Source organism: Oryctolagus cuniculus, chromosome 1 (assembly GCF_051225735.1).
Source record: "Oryctolagus cuniculus isolate XC-2025 breed Fujian yellow rabbit chromosome 1, ASM5122573v1, whole genome shotgun sequence".
Lineage (NCBI taxonomy): Eukaryota > Metazoa > Chordata > Mammalia > Lagomorpha > Leporidae > Oryctolagus > Oryctolagus cuniculus.
The window spans coordinates 217,437,938-217,464,074 of NC_142867.1; the positions used below are offsets into that span (position 1 = coordinate 217,437,938).

A 26,137-nucleotide genomic window follows, 5' to 3' on the forward strand; every position below is an offset into this window, starting at 1 on the left:
GCGCTCAGTGCTATGGACTCAGGAGCTTATTGAATCTCATCTGCTTGTGACAAATGATAGGGCTGCTAGGTCAGATGGTGACACATGGCTTCCCAAAGAGGAGGGGAGCAGGAGTGGGTCTTGCAAGTGTCCGTAGGGTGGAGGTGGTCACAGCTGCCACCTTGCACGGTTGTTGGAAGAAGTGGGAAGGCATTGCTGGTCAAGTGCTTTGCACTGTGTGGGGCACTGGGTGGGAGGGCAGACTTAGACTCAGGGCCGTGAGAGGCCGTCTGTTAACTTCTGCAGGGAGGGTCGAGCGGGCTGCAGATGTCCAGCAAGCTGCCAGGAATTCTGCAGGTGCTCGTAGGCCCACTGGCCTAGAGTCTGGTCTGAAGGTTTGCACTCCGCTTGCCTTCAGGGCCCGTCTGCCACGGGAGGGTCCTGCCAGCCAGGCATGCAGCAGCCTCCCCAGGTTCCAGGGTGAAATTCCGCAGATTTGTCTCCAAGGCCTTGAGTCTTATCTCTGCCATTCCTTGGCAGTGAGACTCAGTGAAGCCCTTGGCCACTCTGGGCTTTGGTTTTCCCCTTCTGGAAAATGGGAATAACGATCCATGTCCTCGGGCCTCTCTGTGGAATCGCCCAGATGCACAGGTGATCGTGGGTGAGAAAGTGCTTTTGAAGATTGAGAATTAGCTAAAAAGAATTGGTATGAAGATGGGACTCTGCTTCAGAGCAGAGCAGGGCAGAGGACACTGCGGCTCAGCGGGAGGAATTTGCTGGATCCCACACAGGGGATGAAAGCTGGGCGGGGAGGCTGAGGTCAGGGCATGGCCTTGGCAGGCTGGGAGGGACCATGGTCCTCACTCGCCCCTCCATTTGCAGGGGACCAGGACAGGACAGGGGGCGGAGGGCTCTCTGGTCAGTGGCTGCCTTACCTGACTTCGCCCTGGGAAACCTGGAGTCCTTTGCTGGGTGTGTTCCATGCCCCTCCCGCTCCTCCTGCGGTGGGCAGGAGGGTTCTGGGAAGCAGCAGGGGCTCCAGTGCTGCCCAGCACGTCGGCTGCAGTCCCTGAGGGCAGCAGCCAGGGCTCTCCTCTGCAGCCTTCAGGAAAACCAGCATCCGAGGACTTAAGGCAACAGAGGAATGGCTGGCACCCAGGGGACACTTCGCATGGCGGGGGTGGGGGGGACCACCCTGAAGGGTGGGAAAGTCCCCAAATGACATTAGGTGATGTCAACAGCCATCCCTGGCTCAGGGCCTCTGCTTTGCTGTCCTCTGCCTAGGACAGCCTCTCCCAAGCACTCTCCTGGCTGGCTCCCTCTTGTTACGTAGCCCTTAGCTCCAGCGTCACCCCCTTCTAGGGACTTTTCTGACCACTTCGCTTAAGGGTGACCTTGCTTTCTGAAGTTTGTGACTTTTCACGGTTTCTCCTTGTATCATTTATGTATTTCTTTATTGTCTTGACCCCCCCAACTCAAGGGTGCTAAGGGCTTTGTCTGTCCCCTCTACCTCCTTATCTCCAGTGCCTAGGCTGGTCCCTGACGCAGAGCAGGTGCTCAAATACTGCTTGCTCGGTGAGCACTTCCTGAGCAATAGCGATGGCTGCTGTGTGATGAGGCCTGGGCTGTCCTCGCTGCTCCCCGTGCTCTGCGAGGTGGATGATGTCATTGTCATCCCAGTTTACAGAAAGCTCTCAACTCTCCTGAGCTGGGAAGTGCAGAGTGGGATCAAACCAGCCTGTCCAGCTGCAGGATAAGGAGGGCCTGGGTGGAAGCACTGTCTTTTTCTCCGTTCTAAGTGTCTCGTGCTCTTAGCTCCCTGGCTTAATCCATCTAATTGCTGTCCTGTGGGGCTCTAATACCTTCCCTTGGAGTTAGAAAGTGTCCAGTAGTGGGCGGTAACCCTAGGTGGTGGCACCGCCCTGCCCTGCCCCCAGCACATCCTGACTGCTTCCTGGTGACTCCCTGGGTCCTGAAGCTCCATGCTTGTACCAAGGCTGGCCTGGGTTTGACTCCTGGAAGTTCCTCCAGACAACCAGCGCTTAGAGAGGCCCATCCCTGCTATGCACTCTACGAGGCCCAGAGGACTAAGGCCTTCCTAGAAGGAGTTTATGGTCTACGTGGTGGGATTAAATGATAGCCATGCCAGAGATGTGGTTGTCCACAGTTGGGCTGAACAACCATTGGTGTCACCCCACGCACACGCTGGGCAGTGGTGGAACTGCCGCGGGGCACGTGGCCGCCCATTGTAGGCTTCCCAGAGGGGCCTGAGTGGCTGTTTGGGTTCTGTCGGTGTGTCTGTCCAACGCCTCTAACCTCGGCCTTGTGACCGGAGGAGTGTGCCCTGGAGGAGAGGGGTTCTGGGGGCTGGATGGGAGTACTGGCTGCACAGAGCATCAGCCTGTGGCCTTAGCCCGCTGGGTTCCCCATTGCTCCCCGAGCTGCCGCCTTGCTCTGTCTGCCCACCCCCTCCCCGGGCTGACCTCGCCATTCTGTCCTGCAGCTCCCCACAGGCCTCCTCTGTGCTGGGAGCCACTGCCTTGCTCCTCTCCCCTCCCCCGCGGGCCTGCAGCTCACCAGCTGCCCCCAACCTTGCTTCCCAGCTTCTCTGGCTGCCTCAGTGTCACCAGGGATTAGTGTGCATTTGTGGCTTTTAGTGGGCGCTCCCCTCCCCACTGCAGCCTCGCCCTCAGGAGCCCAGGGCTGGGCTTGGGCCTGGGAGCCCCCTGCTCGGGGAGCAGCCCTGACCATCCCTCTCTCTGTTTCCCTGACGTCAGAAGGCAGAGTGCTTATTCACTTTGGAGGCACACTCACAGGAGCAGAAGAAGAGAGTGTGCTGGTGCCTGGCAGAGAACATCGCCAAGCAGCAACAGCTGGCCACCTCGCCCCTGCAGAGCAAGGTAAGGGCCTTGTCCGCCGCCTCACCCCTGCAGAGCAAGGTAAGGGCCCCATCCACCTCGCTTCCCAAGGCTGGCCTCCACCCTCGAGCCTCCGAGTTGAGTTTGGGGCTGGCCTGAGCTCTGCTGGAACTTGCGTCTGGACAGTGATCTCCTGTGCTTGAATGTCTCTGTCCTTGGCTTTTCTCTGGGTCCATTGAGTGGATTTGACATTGCTTGGGCAGATTGGCAGAGACAAATTGAGCCTGACCCATCAATTCTCAGCACTGTTCTTTGGTTTGCCTGTGGCTGGGTTTCATTTGGGCTGGCCTCCCTTGCTGTTGCCTGGTGCTGGCTCCCCTCTGCCCACGGGCAGGCTTTGCCCAGGGGCGGTGTGCTGGTGTTTAACACTGGCCCGAGGCAGACATCATTGAGGGGAGATTTGCGGCAGAAGCTGTTACAGTGTGCTACAGGCCAGAGCCAGGCGAGCTGCGTTTGTACCGCTGGGGCTAAGGACCAGCCAGCCAGAGCATCAGAGAAGACCCGACTCTGGGGAGGCCGATCTGGGCCAGGCCCACTCAGCTGGTCCAGTGGCTGGGGAGGGAGGGAGGGGAGATGGGATGTGACAGGAGCTGGACCAGTGCCTTTCCCTTTGACCCCCCCCCCCATGCCAAGCACAAAGCATAGTTACCATCCCCCATCGCTGAGACTTTCAGGTCTCTTCTCTTTCTGAATGTGGGCCCCTGAGGGGTTGGGTCTGACTGGCTGCGTGGTTGCTAGGTGTGGTTGCTTTGCCCAACCTGGGGGAAGAGGAGAGATGAGTGCGAGCTGCAGCTGGAAACTCGCTGGTCTGGCTGCTCACCAGGCTGGGTGGGGGTGGGCATCAGACCCGCTGTGGCAGGAGCTGGGGGGGGCAGCCTCTCCTGAGGGCCACTGGTGGGCAACGCTCTCCAGCCACCCCCGTAGGGAGTGAGCCCCTAGAACCGTGTCTGCTGAGCTGTGAACGCACGTGATCTTACTTGACATTAGGCAGGGGTGCTTTTAACTTTGATGAGGGAAGACAGCGGGCAGGGCAGGGATCCTGGGTCTCACTGTGCCTTCAGTGTGACCTTGGGCAAGTCACTCCGCTGCTCTGTGCTTTGATGTCCCTATCAGTGACGTGGGGACACTGGTTCCTCCCCCAGAGGGTTGCTGTGGATTCGCAGAAGGGCTGACATAGGTCTCGTGCAGTTCGTAGCACAGGCACTCACTTGCCCACAGCTGTGGGGAAGACGCTGCCCCCATCCCGGCTCCCGGCGGGGCAGGTTCCCACCATCATGGTCATCTCTTGAAAAGAGACCTGCCACCATGGCTACTGCCGGCCTTTCCCCGTTGGTCTGGCCTGGGCCACAGCCACAGTCCAGGCTGCTCCTTCTTCACTGAGCAGCCGCTGAGGCGCTGGGTGGCTGAACATGTGCCTCCAGCTTGCTTTGCGTTGCACTGACTCAGTTCCTCCTGTTCTGAAGGAAAGAGGATGTTTGTGCCTGGGCTTCCGAGTTGCTGGCTCCAGCATATGTCGGCAATAGCCTTCTCAATGCCTTGGAGACCCTTTCCTCCTCTGAGTTCGGGAGGACGGTGGGTGACTGCAAATAGGCTGTGCTTGCCCGGCGCGCCTGTAGTCCCAGCTACTCGAGGCTGAGGCTGGAGGATCGCTTGAGTGCAGGAGTTCTGGGCTGTTGTGCACTGTGCCGATCGGGTGTCCGCACTAAGGTCAGCATCAGCATGGTGACTTCCTGGGGGTAGGGCACCACCAGGTTGCCTAAGGAGGGGTGATCCGGCCCAGGTCAGAAATGGAGCAGATCAGAACTCCCGTGCTGATCTGAAGGGCTCTGGACTTGGAGGCTGAGCCTGGAAGGTGTCCAGGGTTTGGGCATCCTGAGTAAGCATCAGGTTGGACACTCTTCAAGCCAAAACTGTTTAAACATCGAGTGTCATGGAGAAGCCGTGTGCTGTGTAGGAGAAGGGTGATGAAGCAGGGGGCCTGGCTACTGAGACAGCCTTGGCGTTGTCTCCTGGGCCTGAGAACCAAACCCTGCCCCAGACTCGCACACTCTCCCGGGCCTGCACTCCTTAGAAGGCAGTCGTGGACCCGTCTGTCATGGGGCAGGTCCCTTGGAGTCTCTGCAGAACCTCCACCACCCGCCCTTGGAGTTTTAGCAGTTTAGTCCTCCGAGCCACGCGCAGTGCTTCCCGCAGATACGACTGACTCTCTCCAGCCTTGTAGGTTTCCAGACAGCTTCTGCGACCTCAGTGACTGGGCCCACGTGGCCGTCCAGCTGGCCCAACCTGCACTTGGCTCTGTCAGCTCCTGGCTGCCTGAGTGACCGTGACCCTCCTTCCCCAGGGCTGGGCCACAGCCTTTCCACTAAGGTCTGTCCCCTAGGGTCGGAGAGGCGGGACCGAGGCCCGCTGACACTGGCTGCTTGCTTTCAGTGCGTGACAAGTCCCGCTTGACTGATGCACTTGGATCCTGACTAAGCAGCATGCCCTTTTACGCCTTTTCTGTGATCCTGCCTTCTGAATGTGCGCCTTCTGTTAAACAAAGGAAAGCGAGAGCGAAGTACACCCCCCCCCCCCCCCGCAATGCCTCCCAGAACTCCCCGGCTTCCCTGCCCGCCCGCCCGTGTCCCTGCTCCTCTCCGAGTGTCTGCCTGTGCCTTGGGATGGGAGTTCTTCCAAACTCTCAAGGAATGTAAAGCTCTTTCCAGATTCATCAAATGTAGCCAGTGCGCTTTGCCCTGAGGATGAAACAGCTGCTTGGTGGGGAGCACGGGTGTGGGGAGGTTGTGGTTCCCGTGGGAGCCGAGGGCCAGGGCTCCTCCGGTCTCCTCCAGGGATCTGCGCCCTGAAGATTTCTGCCTGATTCGACTGCCTGTGAAATCCGCCACCTCGCGGGGCCAGCTCTGTTCTCCCCTCGGGGGTGGGCAGGGGCAGGCAGTGTGGGGGTCCCTGCGGATGTCATCCCTTCCCTGGGGACCATTGTCTTTCTGTTGCTCACTCTTTGCCTGCAGCTCCTCCCACTTCTGTAGAAATCTTGACCTCCTTCCTGTCCTGCCCGGCACCCCGCCCCCAGTCTTGCTTCATGACCTCTCCCAGGAGGGCATCTCCCTTGCTTTGGGGCCCGCTGTGATGCTTCTAATGCTCCCAACTTCTACCACCTGTGGCTGCTGAGGTTCTAAGCCGGGACGGAGAGGCAGGGTGGTTTTGTTTTGGTTTTCAGTGAAATGTAGACACTAAATACCTTCTCTGTGCCAAATGCTGGTTTAGGCCCTTTGGGGTCACAGAGATGAGCAAGACGTGGGCCCTGTCCTTACTGATACCTCCTAACTGGAGAGAAGTGGTCAGGGCACTGGAGAGGAGTTGCGAGCATTAAAGACCAGGCCTGCGGGCCCTAGGGGTGGCCCAGCAGGGTCCCGGCTAGCTGTTCATCATCCGTTCACTGAGCCCCCCGGGCTGGGCTGGCCAAGCCTTCTGAGAAGAGTCGGCTGGCCCCTGAGCCCTCGGGCGTGAGAAGTGGGGGTCAGTGCAGCGGAATCTGTCGCACTCTTCCCTCTGGAGATCACAGTGTAGTGACAGAGACAGACGTGGCAACAGACTGCTCCAGATAACACGGTGAGTGGTGTGACCCCGGGAGGGCCACCTGGCCTCTCCGAGACGCAGTTTCTGCACCAGTAAAGAGGACGGATTAACAGGGAGGAGTACACTCAGAATGCGCTTGGCCAAGTGGCGCGCAAGAAGAACGCTGTCGACTAGCTGCTGTTGCTAGCCTTATTCTAAGTGATGTCTAGAGGAGGAGCCGTCTGCTAGCCCTGTTCATGGAAGCTGACACCGCCACTCAGCACACGGGACCACCGCCTGCCTTATTCCAGGGCCCAGGCGGGGACACAGGGCCTCCAAGGCACAGAGGTGCATGCCGCCTTGTCATCTCTGTTTAGACAGCTAGAGCCTGCCTGGCCTGGAGATGCCAGGGTCTGTCTGAGTGACTTAGTAAGGGGCAGAGGCAGGTCCTGGAGTCAGGCAGCCCCGGCCTGAGTAGACAGCAAGCTAATTCCAGTTCTGTCTGGTTCCACAGAAACTCCACCCTTACGGCTCTCTCCAGCAGGAGATGGGGCCGAGCAACTCCTCCAATGCTACCCAGGATAGAAGCTTTACCTCATCAGGACAGACTCTGATTGGCTGAGCAAACCCAAGGGCGGGACTCTGCTTCTAGCAACTTAACCCTTTCTTGGGCCTCCCCTACCACACAGTAGCCTCACCTCAACTGGACCCAAAACAGAGGACCAAGATGGTTGGCCTAGGGTCATCTGAAGGGAGTGGTGCCAAGGGTGTGTGTGGACTGGCAGCAGGAGGACTGCAGGTGACGTGGAGGCCCCGTGAGCCTGTGCAGACTGTACAGACTGACTGCAGGAAGTCGCTGATGGAGAAGGTTCGGAAGCTTATTCCCTCCATGCAGAAGGAGGTCAAAGGGCATCTGGGCCTCCAGCAGTGGTTCCAGTACCCACTTTGAGGCCAGCAGGAGAGGCTGGAAGAGGTCACCCCAATGGAGAACAGCGCCGTGATCCACTGCTGCCTGAAGACGGCGCCAGCCACTCGTCTCTCATGCGGACACCTTCGCGGGTTCCTTCAGTGGATTTGGGGGAGGGGGTTAGGGGCTGGCATCTCCTTTGTACCAGGCTCTGTGCTTGGGGATACTGCAGAGAACAAGGTGAACCTGGCCTCTGCTCTCATCAAGATTCCAGTCCTAGGAGGGAGTAAGTGCGAACCAAGTCACACCACCAGCACACACCCCGCCCCCCATGGTTGCCAGCGGTGATAATCTGGGAAAGTGGCAGTTTCCTGCAGAAAGGACTGTAACTGGATTGCTGTGGGGGAGGTGGGGCAAGGGACGGACATAACTTCGCCTGCTGGAAAGGAGCGAGCCAGTCGAGACTCAGGGAAGTGCGGTCCGATGGGAGGAGGTCCCAGTGGGGAAGGGCTTGGAGAGCAGGCCAGTGGGCCGGAGCTCTGAGAGGAGCCAGAGGGGTGAGGGCCACATTGTGTCACAGAGCCTGGGGTAGTTTCTACAGGGGTCCTATTGCAGATAGGAGGGGCCAAGTGGATAGGAGGCCAGTCAGCGCCCCCATCCCCACCCCAGTGCCCTGGTGAGGCTGGAGCAGCCGTGTATCAGTGCCAGGCTCTGGGATGAGAAGAACTGCTTCCCATCCCCCTTCCGGTCCTCGTCCTCCACCACCCTGGATGTGAGGGAGGACTTGGAACCTTCCTCACAGAACCCCACCCTGGCCAGGTCTGGGCTCGGGCCAGTGCTGGGTTCTGAGTGTCCGTGGGAGTTGGGAGCCGTGAGTGCTCAGCTTGGCCACAGTGGGAAGGCTCACGGCCCCCCAAGCTTCAGCAGGGGTCGCCTGTGTTTTCCCTTCATCCTATGCTGATCACCTGATGGAAGCTTGAGCCCAGTCAGCTTGATTTGCCTTCTGTGGAGCCCTAGGGGTCAGGGACCAGGGCTGGGTATGGTGCAGCATTGCTAGTGGAGACTCCTGCTACAAGACTACAGGAGGCCCTACCAAGGGGACCGTGACCAGAGCCCAGCCGGCTCACACCTGCTGCAGAAGCTCCCACACCCCTTTCTAACTGCCAAGACCCAGAGAGAGGAATGCCCAAGGCCACAGGTCTGAGGGACACGGTTCTGCACTAAGGCATATCTGTAGGGTCAGGGCCACTTGCCTAGGAGAAGGAGGTCAGAGACCCCCCTGAGCTGACACTGTCTGTGGCATGTTGCACAAGACTTTAGAGAAGTCTTGCGCTGGGCCCTTGTGAGATTGCTCAGTTGCTGTGGCTGCTGGAACACTAAAAATGAGGGCCCGGCAAAGAATATGCCCCTCACCCGCCACTTCTCCCCCTGCTCGCCCAGGAAAGATGAGACATATGGAATCGGCCGCCTAATGAGTGGTGGGTGAGTGTGCCTGTGATTAGGATAATGCTCCCGTCCGGCGGGGGCACAGACGTTGCCTGGACTGGGCCAGCTGACACATAGTGTCTCTGGCAGCCAGGGCTCAGCCCGCAGGGTGAGTTCTGAGAGGCTGAGCAGCCGGGGCTGCACAGACAGCAAGCTGCACTTTGATTTCATTTGATTCCCTTACAAAATGACATTAAGGGGAATGTGAGGCGCAGGAGAATTGCCTGTCTGGGAAGGCAGCGAGCTTGTCTCTATCGGGCCTGGTGACATACCTCTGGCCACCAGACAGGGGCCAGAGGACGGGAGCTGTGGCCACACACAAATGGAGACTTTGAGTGCAGTGTGCAGCCCCGGGAGTGGGACTCTGCCCGGCTTGTTCCGATGCACTGCTGCGGGGAGCTCGTGCTCCCATCAGGATCCAGGCTGGGCCTTCTGGTGGGCCCGGGGCTGGTCCCCCCAGTGCCTGTGGTGAGCCACAGCGCATTGCTGCTCTGCCTCACCAATCAATGAAGCACTTAATTTGGCTGTACAGGCTTAAGAAGATGAAATACGACCTGGTGGCCACTGCTCTTCAGCATCCCAGTCCATCCCGGCCATCCGGGATGATGAACAAGCATTCGAAATTGCCTCTAAGAACCATAATCACGGGAAACATGGCGCAGCCCCTCCCTGCCACATCAATCACTCCAAGAAGCACACAATGGCCTCTTTCCTGATGGGCCGATTGTCTTGGTTGGCTGTCTCGGGCGGAGCTGGGAGGAGGGGAGCACAAGCGTTTATTGTTGAAAAGGCCATCTGTGCAATTTGAATACAAAGTGATCCTTTTTGTTCCCCACACACCCATGTTCATGTTTTCTTGTGTCTCGGCCTCTGGGGCCTTTTGAAACTCTCATCTGCCCTGGAAGCCGTCATGCCTGGGTCTCTGCCGGCCTGGGGCTTTCGGTGCCTTGGAGTTGAGACAACATGGACCGTTTTGGAAATGATGACATTGTTGGTGTATGTCTTATGTGTTGTTTTTATTCTTCAAATTTCTTTTTTCATAAATTCTGCCACCAAAAGCGCTTGTTACACATGACACCAAGACACCCGAGAGAGTTCTACAGAGTGGAGGCACAGGGAGTTTCACAACGTGGGAGAGTCCACTGTGAACACGTGGGCTTTGGAGGTGGCAGACTGAGCTGGTCCTCACCTGTGGCTCTTTCCAGATGCCAGGGCTTCTCTTTTAGGGATGGAACTAAGAAATCAGGGAGAGGCAGGAGGGAGACATTCGGCCTGCCAGAGGTTGTGGCTCATTCAACTGTAGAGGGATACTTTTAGGACAAATGAAATGAAATACCTTATTTCCTACCTGGTGGAGAAGAAACTTCCAGAATTCATTTTCCTGAGGGATGGTACAGGCTGAAAAGGTCAGTAGCCTCCCACGTGGTTTGACCAAAGTCTGATAGGAAAATCAAGGTTGAGCTCGTTGTGATAAGCTCATAGGGGGCCCAGCCCCAGAGCACCTACTTCTGGTTATTCTGCAACCATGACCACCCAAGTTGGGAGGGGCCAGGGAGGCTGGGCGGTCACTCCTGCATAAAGGCCATCCTGGGAGGCCGTGGTTTTCAGAATGGAGCCCAGGTCTCAGTGTGGCTCTCCAGGCTCTCCCTGGTTGCACTGCCCCCTGCTTGACTCTGATAGCCCAGCCCCTGGGACTTTCTCCCTGCTGTAAACGTGCCGTACACCTCCATGTTTAGGCTGTTCCTTCTGCCCGACACTGCCTGCCCTCCCGGCTGTCCCTGCTGGGTGCAGTCCCTAACCTTCAGTGGGTAGCACTTGCTCAGAGATGCCTTTCTCGAGCATGCGTCAGCAGCCATTGCTCCCCCCTTGGCATTTCTAGGCCATTTTGATCATCCTTAGCGCAGTGTGTGGGGCAGATAGAGCTCATCTGCGAGACAGCTCTTGGGGAGCAGGTCGAGGGCATGCTTTATTTCTCTTGACTTCTGTGGTTGCCTGGTCTCCTGTAGGTGTTCAGTAGACACTGTGCGATTCAACCTGACCATCCACTTCAGCCTTCCTGTGTTCTAGGGTCTAGATGAGGAAGCAGGTGGAAAAGGGAAAGTGGCTGACCAGCATCACGGGGCAGGCTAGTGTCAGAGCCAGAGCGGGGACTCAGCTCTCCTGATTCTATCGGCTCAGTGTTTTCTGTTGCGCCTCAGCTTTGCAGAGATACGACCGTGGATCCCCAGCTGGTAGATGCAGCAATCTGGCCAGGTTCACCTCAGGGTCGTGGATACCACCACATTCCCATGCTGACACAGGGCTGTCCCTGGAGAGGAAGCACGCCTAGTCAGAACTGCCGCTGCGGTTCTCTTCCCTGGGTTGTGGGGCACCCTTCTCACTGAGCCCTCAGAGAAAGCCAGAGTAAGGTTCTGAAGATGTTGGCTCAAAGTTTGACTTTGCTGATCCTTACTGTGTGACCTTGGACAAACTCCTTCACATCTCTGATCATCACAAAGAATAAAGGAGTTGAATGTAGATGTCGTCCAGGAGTTGCCTGATGACAAAATATGAGGACAGAGCAATAAAGATAAGTGTAAAGTAGCCACTCCTCGCAAGAAAGCTGGAAAGCCTGACGTAGGACAAAAGTTGGTTCGGGCTCTTCGGTGTATACACGGTCCACTGAAACCATTCCATGAGAGATTTCAGAGGGGAAAAATAGGCAGAGTTCAAAGTTTCAGGCATAAAGAAAGAAAAAAAAAAAAACCTGGACATTTTAATCTTCGTGTTGAAACATGAGTGCTTGTATGTGGATCCATGCAAATATTGTACCTGGTTTACCTTCACCACAAACTTGTAACACGTAAGTACACTTAGGATCTCGTCCAGGAAGGAGTCCTCATCAGAGACACCCAGCTTGCAAACACTCCTACCTCCTCCCCACCCAAAGGTGCCTCTTGCAGGCTGCGCAGGCAGCTCCCCAGCCCAGCACCCTCCTCATTCCCCTTCCTTTCTGCGCAGGTGGGTGCACACATGCTGGGTTCTCTCATCTGAGCCTCACCCCTGCCTGTACCCATGCCTATGCTCTAGCCTTTCCGGTCCATGGCATCAGGGTAATTTCCAGGTGCAATTTAGGGTCCTCAGTGTGCCGGGTCTTTTGTTTCTAGAGTGGCCAGAAGTCTCCTTCACATCCTTTCCCAGAAATCGCCATTGACAGTTTTACTGCCTTTAAGGTACCTTGCTCAGACCGCCCTACTCAAGATAAATGTTCTACACAGGGGTTTTAAAGTGTTAGTGGTTTTCCATCTTGGTTTAATTCTATTGCTGCAGCATTGTTTTCTGCTTTTCCTTGGGGAAAGCCCATCCGGGGTTCAGTAGGCTAGCCTGGGAAGTAGACCATCCGGGGTTCAGTAGGCTAGCCTGGGAAGTAGACCAGCCCTCATCACAGGGTTTTCAGCAGGGAAATGCCCTCTGAGACCTGGAGTCCACTCTCAGGCAGGCTTACGGAGCATCGCCCAACACACAGGCAAAAGCTCAGAAGATGGTGCCTGTCTCAATCGTAGCTGGAACACTGGTCGAACCCTTGAGTCTTTGAACAAGCAGCTGAAAAGCCCGAGCTGAGTTGATGAACAAGCCCATCTGTAGAAACCACAGCCAAGAGCGAGGCAAGAACCTGGCCCAGAGCACTGAGTGGCTGACTCCTGAAGATTCTGCCAGGTTGGGGGCAGGGGCGGGGCTCACTCAGCAACCCACTGTGTTGTCACCACTCAGGGCTGTAATGGAAAGAGTGAGAGATCAGCCCTGCTAATGGCGTGGGGCGAGGTTGTCTCGTCGGCTGGCTTGTCTAGAAATTCCCGCTGCGTTCTTGCTGGAGCGGAATGAATGGGGTGGCTGTGTTTTACCTGGAGCTCCAAGCTGTCCCTGTGGTCTGTTCTAAAAATAGCAGTGGGAACGGAGCTGAGGGGAAGAGGAGAGGGTTCCTTCGGGAGCAGGGTGGGGACACCTCACCCCCTTCCTCTTCCTGCTGGGCCCTGTGTGAGGAAGTCTCACGGACTGAGAGGACTCAGATCTGGGAGGGTCCTGGAGCCACCAGCCCACACACCCCCACCTCATCCAGAAGAGGGACCCAGAGGGGAAAGGACTGGCCAAAGTTTATGGAGCCCTGGGAGAAAGTGCCAGAAGCAGCGAGGTGGCTGCAGGCCTGGCGAGGCTTTCTCTTGCCTCTGGGCAACAGGGCCTGGGAACCACTGGGGCTGAATGTAGCTGGCTTCCTGAGAGTCGCCAGGCAGGCGAGGAGTCCCTGGCTAGTCCACCCTGAGCCCGACCCGGGCCAGCTGGCCTTCAGCACCATGCCTTCCCCTTGCGGCTGTCCCCTCCCTTGCTGACTTGTCCTCCTGTCACTTCCTACACTGTCTCCAGGGAGGGAGGACAAAGGCCAGGGCAGAACTGTCAGACAGAGAGCCTAGCGGTTGTAGACTTTTCTCTGCCCTTCCTCAGGAGCAAGCAGAGGAAACTAAGGGGCCGGCAGGTCTAGAGACAGGCAGACCAGGGTTCAAACCCCAGCTCTGCTTCTCGCCAGCTGTGGGATTGCTTATAGGTCACCTAGTATCTACAGAATGCCTGCTCACGGGGGATGTACTAATGATCAAAGGGCTTGGTATGTGCAGTGTCTCTCAGAATGCCTGCTAGGTGGCAGGTGCACTCTAGTGGTACCTATCACTGGAGATCAGTGAGCATCCTTGACTCTCTATAACCCCCTTCTTTGGACTTCTGCTCGAGGCAGTTGGCTTTTTTTGTTGTCACAAAAGTAATTCGTGTAACTGATGTTTATTATGAAGAAAGCATTTAATGTAGACGTACAGGGAGAAGGAAATGCAGTTCATTCTTAATTTCAGCACCCAGAGATAACTGATGTTAGCCTTCTGGGGTGCATCCTGTCAGCCGTTTGCTTATACGTACTTATTTGCAGGTTGAAGCCGCTGGTGCAATCCTCTTACCTGCCTTTTTCCATTTTACAGCGTAATGTATCCGTGTTTCCATGTCAGTAAATACTTTTCTTCAGCTTCATTGTGAGTGCCTGCAGTCTCTTTCATTGTGTAGATGAGACTGCGTTATTTCACCAGATCCAGGCGCTCCATGTTCAGGTTGCTCCCATTGTTCCCTTGTTGTAAAAACCTGAGATAAGAACATCTTGGTAGGTATATGAATGAGGGGCCTTCAAAAAGTTCAGGGCAAAAGTGGAATGAAAAGATAAGCTTATTGTGATATTTTTTTAAAAAGTGAAATTTGTGACTATTCAGAATATACACTCTCCGTGACCCTTTGGAGATTCCTTGTTATGGTATGCCCTAGCATTCAGTTCAACACCTGCTACATGTTGGATCCTCAGCGAATATTTGTTGAATGAACATTTTGTTAGAGTAAATTTCTGGTAGTGGAATTTCTGGGTCATGTGTGTTGGAAATAGATTCTTGATCCTGTAGCCAAATTACTTTTCTGAATGACTGTACCAAATTTCTACTCCCACCTTGAATTGACCGTTCATCCTGCTTTGCCAGGGACTTGCCTTTCTCAGCACTGAAATTCCTCACTCCTGAGAAGGCCCTGAGTCTGGATCAGAGAATGTCTGTTTGCCCACATCCTTAGCACCACTGGTGTTGTTAGATTTTTAATAGGTTCCCTTCATTGATTACTAGAGATACTGAATATTAATTTATATGCCTTTTATTCTCTTATATCAACTATTGTCAGAGTAGCCTGTTCAAGTCTTTTGCTCATTTTCCTGTTGGGTTGTTTATAGTTCAATTATTAATTCACAAGGAAGACTCCTTATATAAGAAGGTTATTTATCTGTTAGGCTTTTGTTATTATTTCTTTAAGTTACGGTTGTCTATGATTTATCAGTAGTCATATCTGCCAGTTGTCGTGGTTTCAGCTTTATTGAGATATATTTCAAATTCCATACAGCTCACCTAGTTAAAGTGTACAATTCAGTGGTTTTTAGCATATTCAGTTTCTGCAGCTGCCATCATGATCAGTTTTAGAACATTCTTATGATCTCAAAAATTCTCAGAGCCAGCATTGTGGTGCAGAGGGTAAGGCTGCTGCCTGCAATGCCAACATCCCATATGGGCGCTTATTCAGGTCCTGACTGCTCCACTTCTGACCCAGCTCCCTGTGATGGCCTGGGAAAAGCAGTGGAAGATGGCCTAAGTGCTAGAGCCCCTGCCACCTACTTGGGAGACCTGGAAAGATGCTCCTAGCTCCTGGCTGCAGTCTTGCCCAGTACTGGCCATTGTGGTCATCTGCGGAGTGAGCCAGTGGATAGAAGATCTCTCTCTGTCTCTCCCTCTCTCTCTCTAATTCTGATTTTTAAATAAATAAATCTTAAAAAAATTCTCACCAAGTCCTCTATCCCTTCCAGTCCTAAGCAACTATCAATCTACTTTCTGTCTCTGTAGATTGCATATACTTGACATTTCATATAAATGAAATCATATAATATTTTGTATTTTCATGACAGAACAGTCTTTGATTTAGCATGATATTTTCATATTCATCCTTGTTGTAGCATGTATCACTACCTAATTCCTTTTTGTGGCTAAATAGTATTCCATTGTCTGGAGAGACCACATTTTGTTTAACCACTCACCAGCTAATGGATATTTGGGTTGTCCCCACCACTTGACTATTATGGATAATGGTGCTGTAAGTGGTTTTGTGCAGGTTTTTGTGTGAATGTATGGTTTCATTCCGTTTGGGTGTATACTGATGAGTGGGAATGCTGGGTCAAGTGGTAGCTGTGTTGAGCTTGTTGAGGAAGTGCCTGCCTGGCTGTGCAACTTTAGTTTCCAACCACCAATGTGTGAGGATTCCAGTTTCTCCACATCTTTGCTAATGCATGTTATTTTTCTGTTTTAAAGATGATAGCCATCCTGGTGGGTGTGGAGTAGTATCTCATTGTGATTTTCTTTCTTTCTTTTATTTTTAAGATTTATTTGAAAGGCAGAGTCAGAGAGAGAGAGAGAGAGAGAGAGAGAGAGATCTTCCACCTGCTGGTTCATTCCCCAAATGGCTGCAATGGCCTGGGGCTGGGCCAGAGTGAAGCCAGGAGCCAGAAGCTTCTTCCAGGCCTCCCACATGGGTGCAGGGGCCCAAGCACTTGGCCATCTTCCACTGCTTTTCCCAGGCCATTAGCAGGGAGCCGGATCAGAAGTGGAACAGCTGGGACCTGAACTGGTGCCCGCATGGGATGTTAGCATGACAGATGACAGCTTTACCCACTATGCCATGGCACTGGCCTCATTTTTCTTCTTATTTTCTTTTGACTTCTATGCAATAACAGATTCCAGTTTACTTTAAAATCACAGGGTCAGTACTCTTAAACAAAGAGCTCTGTAAGTAAAAGGTGGCTAGACCACTGTTTCACAGTGGTGTAGACAAGGTTATAGGCAACAATTGCATTTTCCTGAAAAAGCATATCATTTCTGTGCATTTTAAAATGTATATTTTGCCTTTGATGTTGTGGTATTTGACCAGGGATTATAGGATAGTCACTTTTTTCTACTTGAACTTCGTGGTTTCATTAACATTTTAGTTTGCGTGGACTTTCCTTTGGTGTGTACATGAGGCAGAATGCTTTCCATGGTTTTCCAGGTTTTTTTCTCCAGTGCTTGCACTTACGTTAGAATAAGCACCCTCTTATTCCTCTTTATAAATTGCTCCCCCCCCACCCATTCTCAACTATTTCTTCTTTTAAATGAAATCAGTATATTTTAAAATTATTTTATCTAAAAACTTCTTTATTTGAGGGGCAGACAAGATTTGAGAGAGAGAGAGAGAGAGAACATGAATGTGTTCCCTTCTGCTGTTTGACTCCATAGATGCCTGCCAGGACCAGGAGTAAGCCAGGCCAAAGCTGGGAGCTAGGAACTCAATCTGGGTATCCATGTGGGTGGCAGGATCCCAGCTTCCTGAGTTTTGACCGCTACCTCCCAGGGTCCACGTTAGCAGGAAGTTGGGCTCAGGAGCCAGTGCTGGGAACTGAACCTAGAACTTCCAGTATGGGTTGTAGATGTCTTAAGCAATATCTTAACTGCCAGGTCCAAAGCCTGCCCCTAACTATGACTTTATAATTCGGTCACCATCACCTTCCTATAGGTTCTTTAAAAAAAAAAAAGACTCACTGAGATTTTTATTGTCATTTTATTAAAATATTTGGGGCAGACGTTTGGCACAGTGGTAAGACACCACTTGGGATGCCCACATCCTGTGTTAGAATGCCTACTTCTGAGGCTCAGTGCCTCGGCTTGCAACCCAGCATCCTGCCACTGCATATCTTTGGAGGAAGTGGAGGATGGTGCAAGGACCTGAGTCCCTGTCGCGCATGTGGGAGGCCTGGATTGTGTTCCAGGCTCCTGGCTGGGGCCTGGCCTCACTCTGGCTATGGAGGGCATTTGAGGAGTGAACCAGTGGATGGGTGATCTCTGTCTGTCGCTGTTCTCTTTGTTTGTCTCTCTGCCTTTCAAATAAAGTGAAGAAAAAAAACATTTTGTAAAAGTTTGTAGCTACACATACACACATACACCCCAAAAAGGGAAGGATTAAAGCTATATATAATTTATTCTCATATGGGAATAGGATTACGTTTTTTCATTTATGCAAATCTTAAGATTTCACAAGGAAAAGTTTGAAAAAAAATTTCATATAGGTCTTGTATATTTTTGTTAATTTTTTGATGAGATTAAAATATTTTTAAAATATTCATTTTGAATGACAGAGTGACACACAGAGAGAGAGAGAGAGAGAGATTCCATTTGCTGGTTCAATACCCGAGTGACCACAAAAGCCAGATCTGGGCCAGGTCAAAGCCAGGAGCCAGGTGATCTACATGGGTGGCAGGGATGCAAGTACTTGAGCCATCTCCCAGCACCTTCCAAGGTGCATTAGCAGGAAGCTGGATCAGAAGCAGGGCAGTCGGGACTCAATCTGGGGCTCCAGTGTCGCACGCTGTTGTTAGTGGCCAGGACTGGAACTGGAGCTCGAGTATGGGATGCCATCGTGTGTGTGACAGCTTAACCTGCTGCACCATAGTGCTGGCTCCTAAGCGCTTTTATTTATGGTACAAATGGGAATGTTTATTAATCTGTTATTTTATGTGTTCTTTATCTGAAAATATACTTGTACAAAATTAATACCAAAAAACCCTGTTACTGAACTGAACAAAATAAATAAACATTCCATCCCCCAAACCCTGTCGCTCTCAGTATTAACTTCTAATATCTCTTAGGTGTGGTTCCTCTAAATCTTTTTCCATGAGAATCCATACATGTATTTTATTTTACTGGGTAATACCACATTATACATAAATTTCTGTAACTCATCAGTAAAAATAGATTGTAAAAGTCTTTTACATTATTACCTGCAATTATCTTTTTAAAGAACCAGTGGACCACAATTTATTTAATTTACTGATGCACAGTTAAGCTGTTCGTCATGTTTTGATCATCTGAACAATGCTGCAATAAATACCCTCAGAATGTCCTGTGTATTACAGTTACATTTGTCTATGGAAAGGAGAGTGACCTTCTGATTACACGTGTAATCTGCCTGCTTTATAGATGAGCAAACAGGAACAGGTGGATTAAGAATATACAGCCTGGCCGGCGCCGTGGCTCACTAGGCTAATCCTCCGCCTAGCGGCGCCGGCACACCGGGTTCTAGTCCCGGTCGGGGCGCCGGATTCTGTCCCGGTTGCTCCTCTTCCAGGCCAGCCCTCTGCTGTGGCCAGAGAGTGCAGTGGAGGATGGCCCAGGTGCTTGGGCCCTGCACCCCATGGGAGACCAGGAAAAGCACCTGGATCCTGGCTCCTGCCATCGGATCAGCGCGGTGCGCCGGCCGCAGCGCACCAGCCGCGGCAGCCATTGGAGGGTGAACCAGCGGCAAAGGAAGACCTTTCTCTCTGTCTCTCTCTCTCACTGTCCACTCTGCCTGTCAAAAAAAAAAAAAAAAAAAAAGAATATACAGCCTACCTTCCTACTGACAGTGAATGAGAGTACTCATTCCCCTACACCTGCCTAATATGCGTATTGAATGTTGTTGCTCTTTTAATTATTGGTCCAAGCAGTGAAAAATTCTGTTCCATCCTAGCTCACGTTTACTCGATTATTAATGAGGCCAGACTCCTTTATACATTTATTAATGATACGTATTTCTTCTTTTCTGGCTTATTAGTTCTTGTCATTTGGCCAGAATTCCAGTGGGGCTTTATTGGATTTATGAGATATCTTTATGTGGTTAGAATATTAAGCATTTGCTGATTATATAAGTTATAAATACTTTTTTCCATTTCATCATTTGTCTTCTAATTTCATTTGTAGTGTCTTTTATCATTCAAAACTTTAACATCTTTTTTTGGTAATCTGTATTTTTATAATCAATTTTTTCTTTGTGAGTGGGGCTATACTTTCTAAGACCTTTCTGACTCAGGGTATAAGGAATATTCTTCAATATTCAGGGTTTCTACATTTATAGTTTCAATTCCTCTGCAATTAATGTAGTGACTGGTGTCGGATGGAAATCTCATTAATCCCCACCCCCAACAGATGACCAGTTTTTTTTTAAAGATTTATTTTTTATTTTGAAAGAGAGACAGAAGGAGAAAGAAGGAAGGGGAGGGGAGGGAGAGAAAAAGGGAGGAAGGGGGGGAAGAGAGAGAGAGAGAGAGAGAGAATCTTCTGTCTGCTGGCTCACTCATATGTTTGCAAAACCTGGGGCTGGGTCAGGCTGAAGCCAGGAGCCTGGAACTCTACCCAGGTCTTGCATGTGGGTGGCAGGGGCCCAAGTACTGCTGCTTTCCCAGGTGCATTAGCAGGGAGCTGGATCGGAAGTGGAACATCCAGGACTCAACTGGCACTCTGATAGGGGGTGCCATGTCCCAGGTGGTGGCTTAACTCACGATCGCAGCCCCCAACCAGGTGTTTTTCAGCTGTCCTTCTCTTTTTCACTTATCATAGGCCAACTTCACACATGTGGGCGGGTCGATTTTTGAACTCTCCTGTCTCCGTCATTAACCTGTCTGTTCCTACATCGGAATGAGGTGTTGTCACTGTAGCTTCGTGATATGTTTCAGTAGCATTGCGCCTGCTGGAGCCAGCCCCCATTCATTCTCCTGCAGAAGTTATCCACCATCATTCCCGTCTGCTAATGGCTTTACACTCAGCTCTTTCACACATCTCTTTCAGGGGTCTGTAATCATTTGTCTTGCCTCTGCCACCTGCCATGAGTGTGTCAGCTCACCCATATGCCTCTTCGCTTTCTTCCATACTGCCTAAGTATCAGTGAAATAGCCTGGAATGTCGATTTCTGGTTGTTACTACTTTTAGATATTAGTTCTAATCTAAGAATCATCCTAGACTCAATCAACCTAAAATTGCATTTCACTTCCAGTTACATGATGAGTAGTAAAATCTGCAAGTGTTCCTGGCGTCATTGCTTGCTTCCATCTCTTGGATGCCTGTCGTCTCATCCTTGACTTCTTGGTGTCGATTCACTTTTGTCTGGAGAGCTTTCTTGAACAATTTTTCCAGAAAGTATCTGAGGTGGTATATTTTCTTAATCCTTGTACATCTGAAAATACCTGTCCTCATGCTGGAGTCACAGTTTGCTTGCATCGTGAGTTCTAGGCTAACAGCCCTTCTCCCCAGGGGACCTAGCAGCAGTGTTCTGTGTTCTGTGTGTTCAATTCCCTCTTTCTGGGACTCCTGTTCCAAAGAATAAGGGCACCTAACATTTATGGAGTGTGCGTTCCTCCTGCTCTGTAATCTGCCCAACACTGTTGTCATTATCCCCATTTCATAGATGAGGAGACAAAGGAACAGCGAGTTGGGTAGATTGAACTAGGTGTTAGAGCTAGGAGGTATAGGTCTTGATGCAAACCCAGACACTGGCTCCAGAGCCTGTGGTCATAGCCATGACTACACTATATTTCTTCCTGTCAGGTCCATCCCAGGGCCAGCCTTGGCCCTGACTTCGATACTCTTCAGTGACAGTATTGAGTGTTGACAGCTAAAGTCTCTGTAACCACTAGGGCAAACTTGGGAGTGCTACGGTTCTAGACAGGTGGTGATACTGAGACCCAGCGAGGGACAGGAGTTGTCAAAGGTTCTCTTGTTGGGAATCTTCCCCTCCCTCCCTTTCTGTCTGTCTCAGTTACCTCTTCAGGCCTCATCTCTGTCTCTGGGACTATTTCATGATCTCCTGTGGTTCTCCCTGTTTCTATTCTTCTCTCTGTTTCTTACCTTTCTGAACTGCAGCCAAGATGATTCTTCCTATAGTGCAAACCAAGTCACCATCTCACTGCCGAATGTTTATTAAATGACTACATGAATGAACAAATACTTTCAGAAGGACGAATATGCTCAGTACTGGTGACTAAGTACGTAGTCAGGAATCCACTGGTTGCAAGCAGTAAGAACCCAGCTCAAGCTAGCTCAGTCAGTATGTGGACTTTATTGAATTATGGAGGGTAGCCTTCAGGCATAGTTGGATTCAGGCCCTTGAGCAACATCACCAAGAACTGGGCTTGCCCTCTTCATTTCTGTGGGGAGCAATCCGGACTAGACTGAGTTACTGGAATTAAGACTTATTCTATGCATCTGCTCTCCCACAATATGGCGCTGGGAGAGAAGTAAACAGCTTCCGCACAGCTGCCTCCAGTTCAACCAATAAACTGTAGGACTTGCTACTGATTGGAGGAGAGCAGCGTACTCGGCGTGTGGGCAGCCGAGTTAGGATTGGCGGAGGAGGACTATAAAGGAGGAGAGAGACGGCATGCACGAGGAACATCTAAGGGGAACATCTAAGGGGAACGCCTGTGCAGCCCCCGAGAAAGCCGGCCGGCGGTGTGCCGCTCCCCTGCGGAAGTGGGGAATGTGGCCAGGGGGAACCGCCCTTCCACGGAGGTGGAAGGGATAGTAGCCAACCCGGGAAGAACCAGCAGCAAACCCGGGGAGGGCCGAGCAGACGAAAGAACAGGCAGGGTCCAGTGTCGTTCCCCCACGAAGACGGGGAGCGACATAATGGTGCCGTGACTCGGATATGAAGCCTAGGCAGGGTTTAGTGTTGCTCCTCCATGAAGAGGGGGAGCGACAATTTCTTGGTTATACTGCTTATGTGTTGACTCACTCCCTCAGTGGCGGCTGAAGAGCTGCCCTAAGTATCAGGGGCATAGCCTTCCAGTTTGACTTGTTCATTCATTGCAACAGTAGTCCCTGGCCTGAGTTCCAAGGGCCTGAGTTGGATCATGTGTCCACCTCAGTCACTGAAGACAGAGGAATGGGATACACTGGTTGGCTGAGGCCTGGCTCATGTAGCCTTGTGGTGAGAGATGGGCCAGGTCCTGGTGGATCACCTGGTGTGAGCAGAGGGAGGGATGATGGCAAAGAAGGGCAGAGGGAAGCTGGTCAGGCAGGGCCTCAGGCGTCCTCTTCTTCACCCACCCACATGGTCCTCCTTCCCCCCAAAGCGGAGTCGGCTGTCGGAGGAGAGTCAGACATGAGCCCACTAGGAATGGCACGGAATGACTCAGGGACAGCTGTGAAGGGGTCAGTGAGATCACCTGGTGGGAGGAACTTGGTCAGGGACATTACGGAAGTTTCTGAGACAGGGCAGGGGTGTGAGGTATAGGAAGGATTGTTCTAGGTGTTCTAGGTGAGGACTTGAAAGCAGACCAGTGTAGGTGGAAGAATGAGGAAGTGGACAAAACCCACGATGAGGCTGGAGAGTGTTCAGGGGCTGGTGCGGCATGACCCGGTGGTTGGGGCAGGGAGTTTGAACTCTACTCCACAGCCGCGGGAGCCGCCTTGCTGGCTTTGGGTGGTAGAAAGCTCCCACCAGGCTAGGAGGAGGGCAAGGCAAGAGGCTGGCAGCAGCTTGGAGCTTTTGCCCTCAGCCAGGTGAGGGTGGCTTGGGCTAGGGTGGAGTTGGTAGGGATTGAGCGAGGGGTGAAGGATTGGCAGGATTTGGTGGGTAATCAGACGGAGTGTATTGGGAGAAGGTTGACACTCAGGAGTCAGGTTCAGGCAAACAGGTGCATGGTGTTGCCACTCTCTGAGCCAAGAGCAGTGGAGGAGGAACAGTGTGGGTGACCAGGTCATGAGTCCCACTGTAGTTGTAAGCATTGTGAAGCACTGTGATGGAGCCCAAGCTGGCGAATTCTTACGGAAACCAGAGCGTTTACACCAGGCATGTTCATCCACCTGTGGAGGTGGACCTAGGCTTCTGTAGAACTCACACTGCGTGATTTGCTACAGTGGTTTGACATCCCCTGCTCTAGTCTTTAGCTTGTTCAGTGGGGTCAGTCCACTGATCACACTCTAGGATGCTCTGTCACAGTTCCTATACATTCTCAATCTTTCTACTTACCTCATTGCACACCAGTAAAAAGCAGTTCACGAACCGTTACCACTCTGCAGACTACTTTTTGAGTAGACAGATGTAGTCCTACTACATGCATGTTTACAAATAGGGAAACTAAGGCTCGGAAAAGGGGTTGGCTTACCCCAGGAGTCACAGAGGGCAGCACAAAGTCTGCATTTCAGTCCAGTCTTTCCCCCCTGTTCCTCTGTTTATGGCCTGAGCTCAAGCCCAACAGTCCGAGCAGGGGTGGACCTGGGGGGGTCTAGCAGCCGAGGCCACAGGGCTGGCCTCCACATAGCTGAGTCAGTGACTCTATGCTAATCGCTTCCCAGGAACTCAGGTTGTCAGGGCACAGCTTGGCCCTAGAGCTGGCACAAGCACAGTGGGTCGAGGATTACTCCCAAATGCCTGAAATCCCAGGCCAGCATCTGGCTGGTTGGGCTGGAGCCAGGAAGGGTCATGGCTCCTGGCCATCCTGTGCTGCTATAGTGCCCAAGGTCAGGCTGATATGGCTGAGGTGACTACAAAGTGTGCCCCAGGCTGCAGGCAGAAGCCGGCCAACTGCAGGCCTCAGAGCCAGCTCTGTGGGGGGACCTTGGTATCCTGGCTGCCCTTGCATGTGGGCTTCTCCTGGCCGTGGTTGGGCACTAAAGTTCCTACTAGCAAGTTGGGACTTGTCCTTTCCTGCCGGGAGTTTGTTGCTGAGAAAGAGGCAGATGGCATGGGAAGAGACTGTAGGAAGCACGGTATTGAAGGAAGAGCATACCGGTGGGAGCACAGGCCTTAGAGCCAGTCCGCCTCCGTGCCACTGCTTTGTCATGCTGCTTTTCTTTGCCTTAGTTGCCTGATCTGTGAGATGGGTGTGATGATAAAACCCCATGGCTCAATAAGCGTTCATTGTATTAGTCGCTTTTCCATTACTGTAACAAAATATCTGAGATTGGGCAATTTGGAAAGAAAAGAGGTTTATTTATTTAGCTCACAGTTCAGTGGTTCAAGAGCATGACACAGGCACTGGCCCGGTTCTGGTGAGGACCTCATGGCAGATGGCATCAGCACAGTGGTGGGAGTGTGGGTGGGAGGGAGAGATCCCATGGCAGGACAGGAAGTCAGAGAGCAGGGAAGGGCCGGGCAGCCCTCCCGCAAGACCTTGCCGGGGCCTTGAGAACTACACTTACTCCTTCCCAGGGCAGTGCCCCTGATGACCCGATTACCCTGTGCGAGGCTCTGCCTCTCAGAGGTTCCGCCGCTTCCCAGCATTGCCACACTGAGGACTAAACTTCCAGCACACGAACCCTTGGAGGACTCAAACCAAATGGAAATAGTACCCTCGATGATTACCAGCTCTCAGTACAGGCCGGGTGCGTGTTAGGCTGTCAACAGATTTTACAACATTTGACTTTACTGCTTACATCAACCCTCTCGAGGTAAATCCTGTCTACTTACAGAGCCACAGTGATAAGACACCAACAAGAATGACAGCTCTAATTTACTGAGCACCTGCTGTGTGCCAGGCAGTCCACAAACACCACCTCGTGTAGTCCCCTGCAAGGCCCAGCCCAGGAGAGGGTGCTACCCCATCTTACAGATGTGGAAACTGAGACTCAGAGATATTAACGTGGCTTGCCCACAGTCATTCACACTCAGACTTTTTGGACCCAAAGGCTGTGCTCTTTCTGAATACTCGGGACAGAGCCAGTTCCTTTAATGGGAGAGCCAGAGGGAAATGAGATTGACCACTGCTGGGACTCTGGGTCCCTACTCCCTGGCCAAGGAAGCAAGAGACTTAGCCTGGGTTCTGCATTCTAGAACCTCCCTGTGACCTTGATCCTGAGGATGCCCCATCACTTGTGATAGTGACCTCAAAACAAGGCACGTGCTACCAGGAACAGTAGGGCCCATGTCCATAGCCAGCTATAGGAGAATGTTTCCTTGTGTCAGGGTCCCAGAGGCCAAAGCCTGCAGGACAACCCCTGCTTAGAGCTTCAGCACCCGGATGTGCCGTGCCTACCTCTAAACTCTATCCCAGAAGCAGGCTGCTTCCCTGCCAGCTCCGTATCCTTCGTTCCCAGCACAGAGGCTCAGCACAGCGAAGGAATTCAGTGGTTATCAAAATAACAAACTTTCCTAGCTGACTCTGCAATGGGGAGGGCCTTTCTGCGTGCAGTCCGTAGACTCCAAACTAGAGCTAGAAGCTCCAGTCCAAGCTTGGGTCAGGGTGAGCATCTGCAGACACTTCCATGGAGTTTCAGAGCAGCCCAGCCACCATCCCCCTCTGCAGCCGCAGGCTGGAGCAGGGCTGTGTTGAGGTGAGGCCAGTGTGTACCTGGCCCAGGCTTGGGTGTCTGGGTGATGCAGGCCTGAGCAGCTGCTGGCAGCGGGGAGGGGATGCTGTTAGTCCCTCGGATGTTCTGAATTCCTGTACCAGCCCTCTCGCGGCTTCTACCCAGTTTGTGCCATAGCTGTGTCGCCTTCCAGGATGGGAAGGCTCAGGGAACAGCCCTTGGCAGGTGTCCTTCTCTCTTTGTGGAGGACATTGCCAGGGCTTCTCTTCCCCCAGCAGTGGGGGGCGGGGGTCGTCTGCATGGGGAAAGGAAGTAGGCTTCTATCTGGGAAGGGCTGTTGGCAACATATTGGGCTGAACACAGCAGAGACAGGAAGGGAAGACGGTGGAAACCTCACTGGGACGTGGGCTGTAGGGGAGCAGGGGGGCCCAGCGCCTAGGCTGCATCTCCCTAAAAGGCCTCTGTGGACCCTTTGGTCCCGCCTGAGGGTGCTGCCCTGAGGGAGCTGAGTCCCTGCCAACTCTCCCGTCCCAACCTGGTGCTGCCGCCGGCTGAGCTGGCATGAGCGATGGGAAGTTTGCTGGTGTGGCTGGGCTGCACAGCCAGCCGAC

The 26,137-nt window shown here is 52.6% G+C and overlaps 1 protein-coding gene and 1 non-coding gene across 6 annotated transcripts in view; both read left to right on the forward strand.

Moving 5' to 3' along the window:
- RGS3 (regulator of G protein signaling 3) overlaps positions 1 to 26,137 on the forward strand; it is a 127,258-nt gene that overhangs the window by 68,064 nt on the left and 33,057 nt on the right. For 3 of the 5 annotated variants that reach the window (XM_017350087.4, XM_008273408.5, XM_051842812.3), the window contains one exon: positions 2,757 to 2,879. In XM_017350087.4, the coding sequence (XP_017205576.3) occupies positions 2,757 to 2,879 (123 nt within the window). Of the gene's footprint in view, positions 1 to 2,756; positions 2,880 to 6,966; positions 9,828 to 26,137 lie in introns of those variants that run through there. The other 2 variants (XM_008273409.5, XM_017350089.4) reach the window with 1 other exon arrangement.
- Positions 4,488 to 4,787, forward strand: LOC149128866 (signal recognition particle RNA). The gene has a single exon (XR_016227752.1).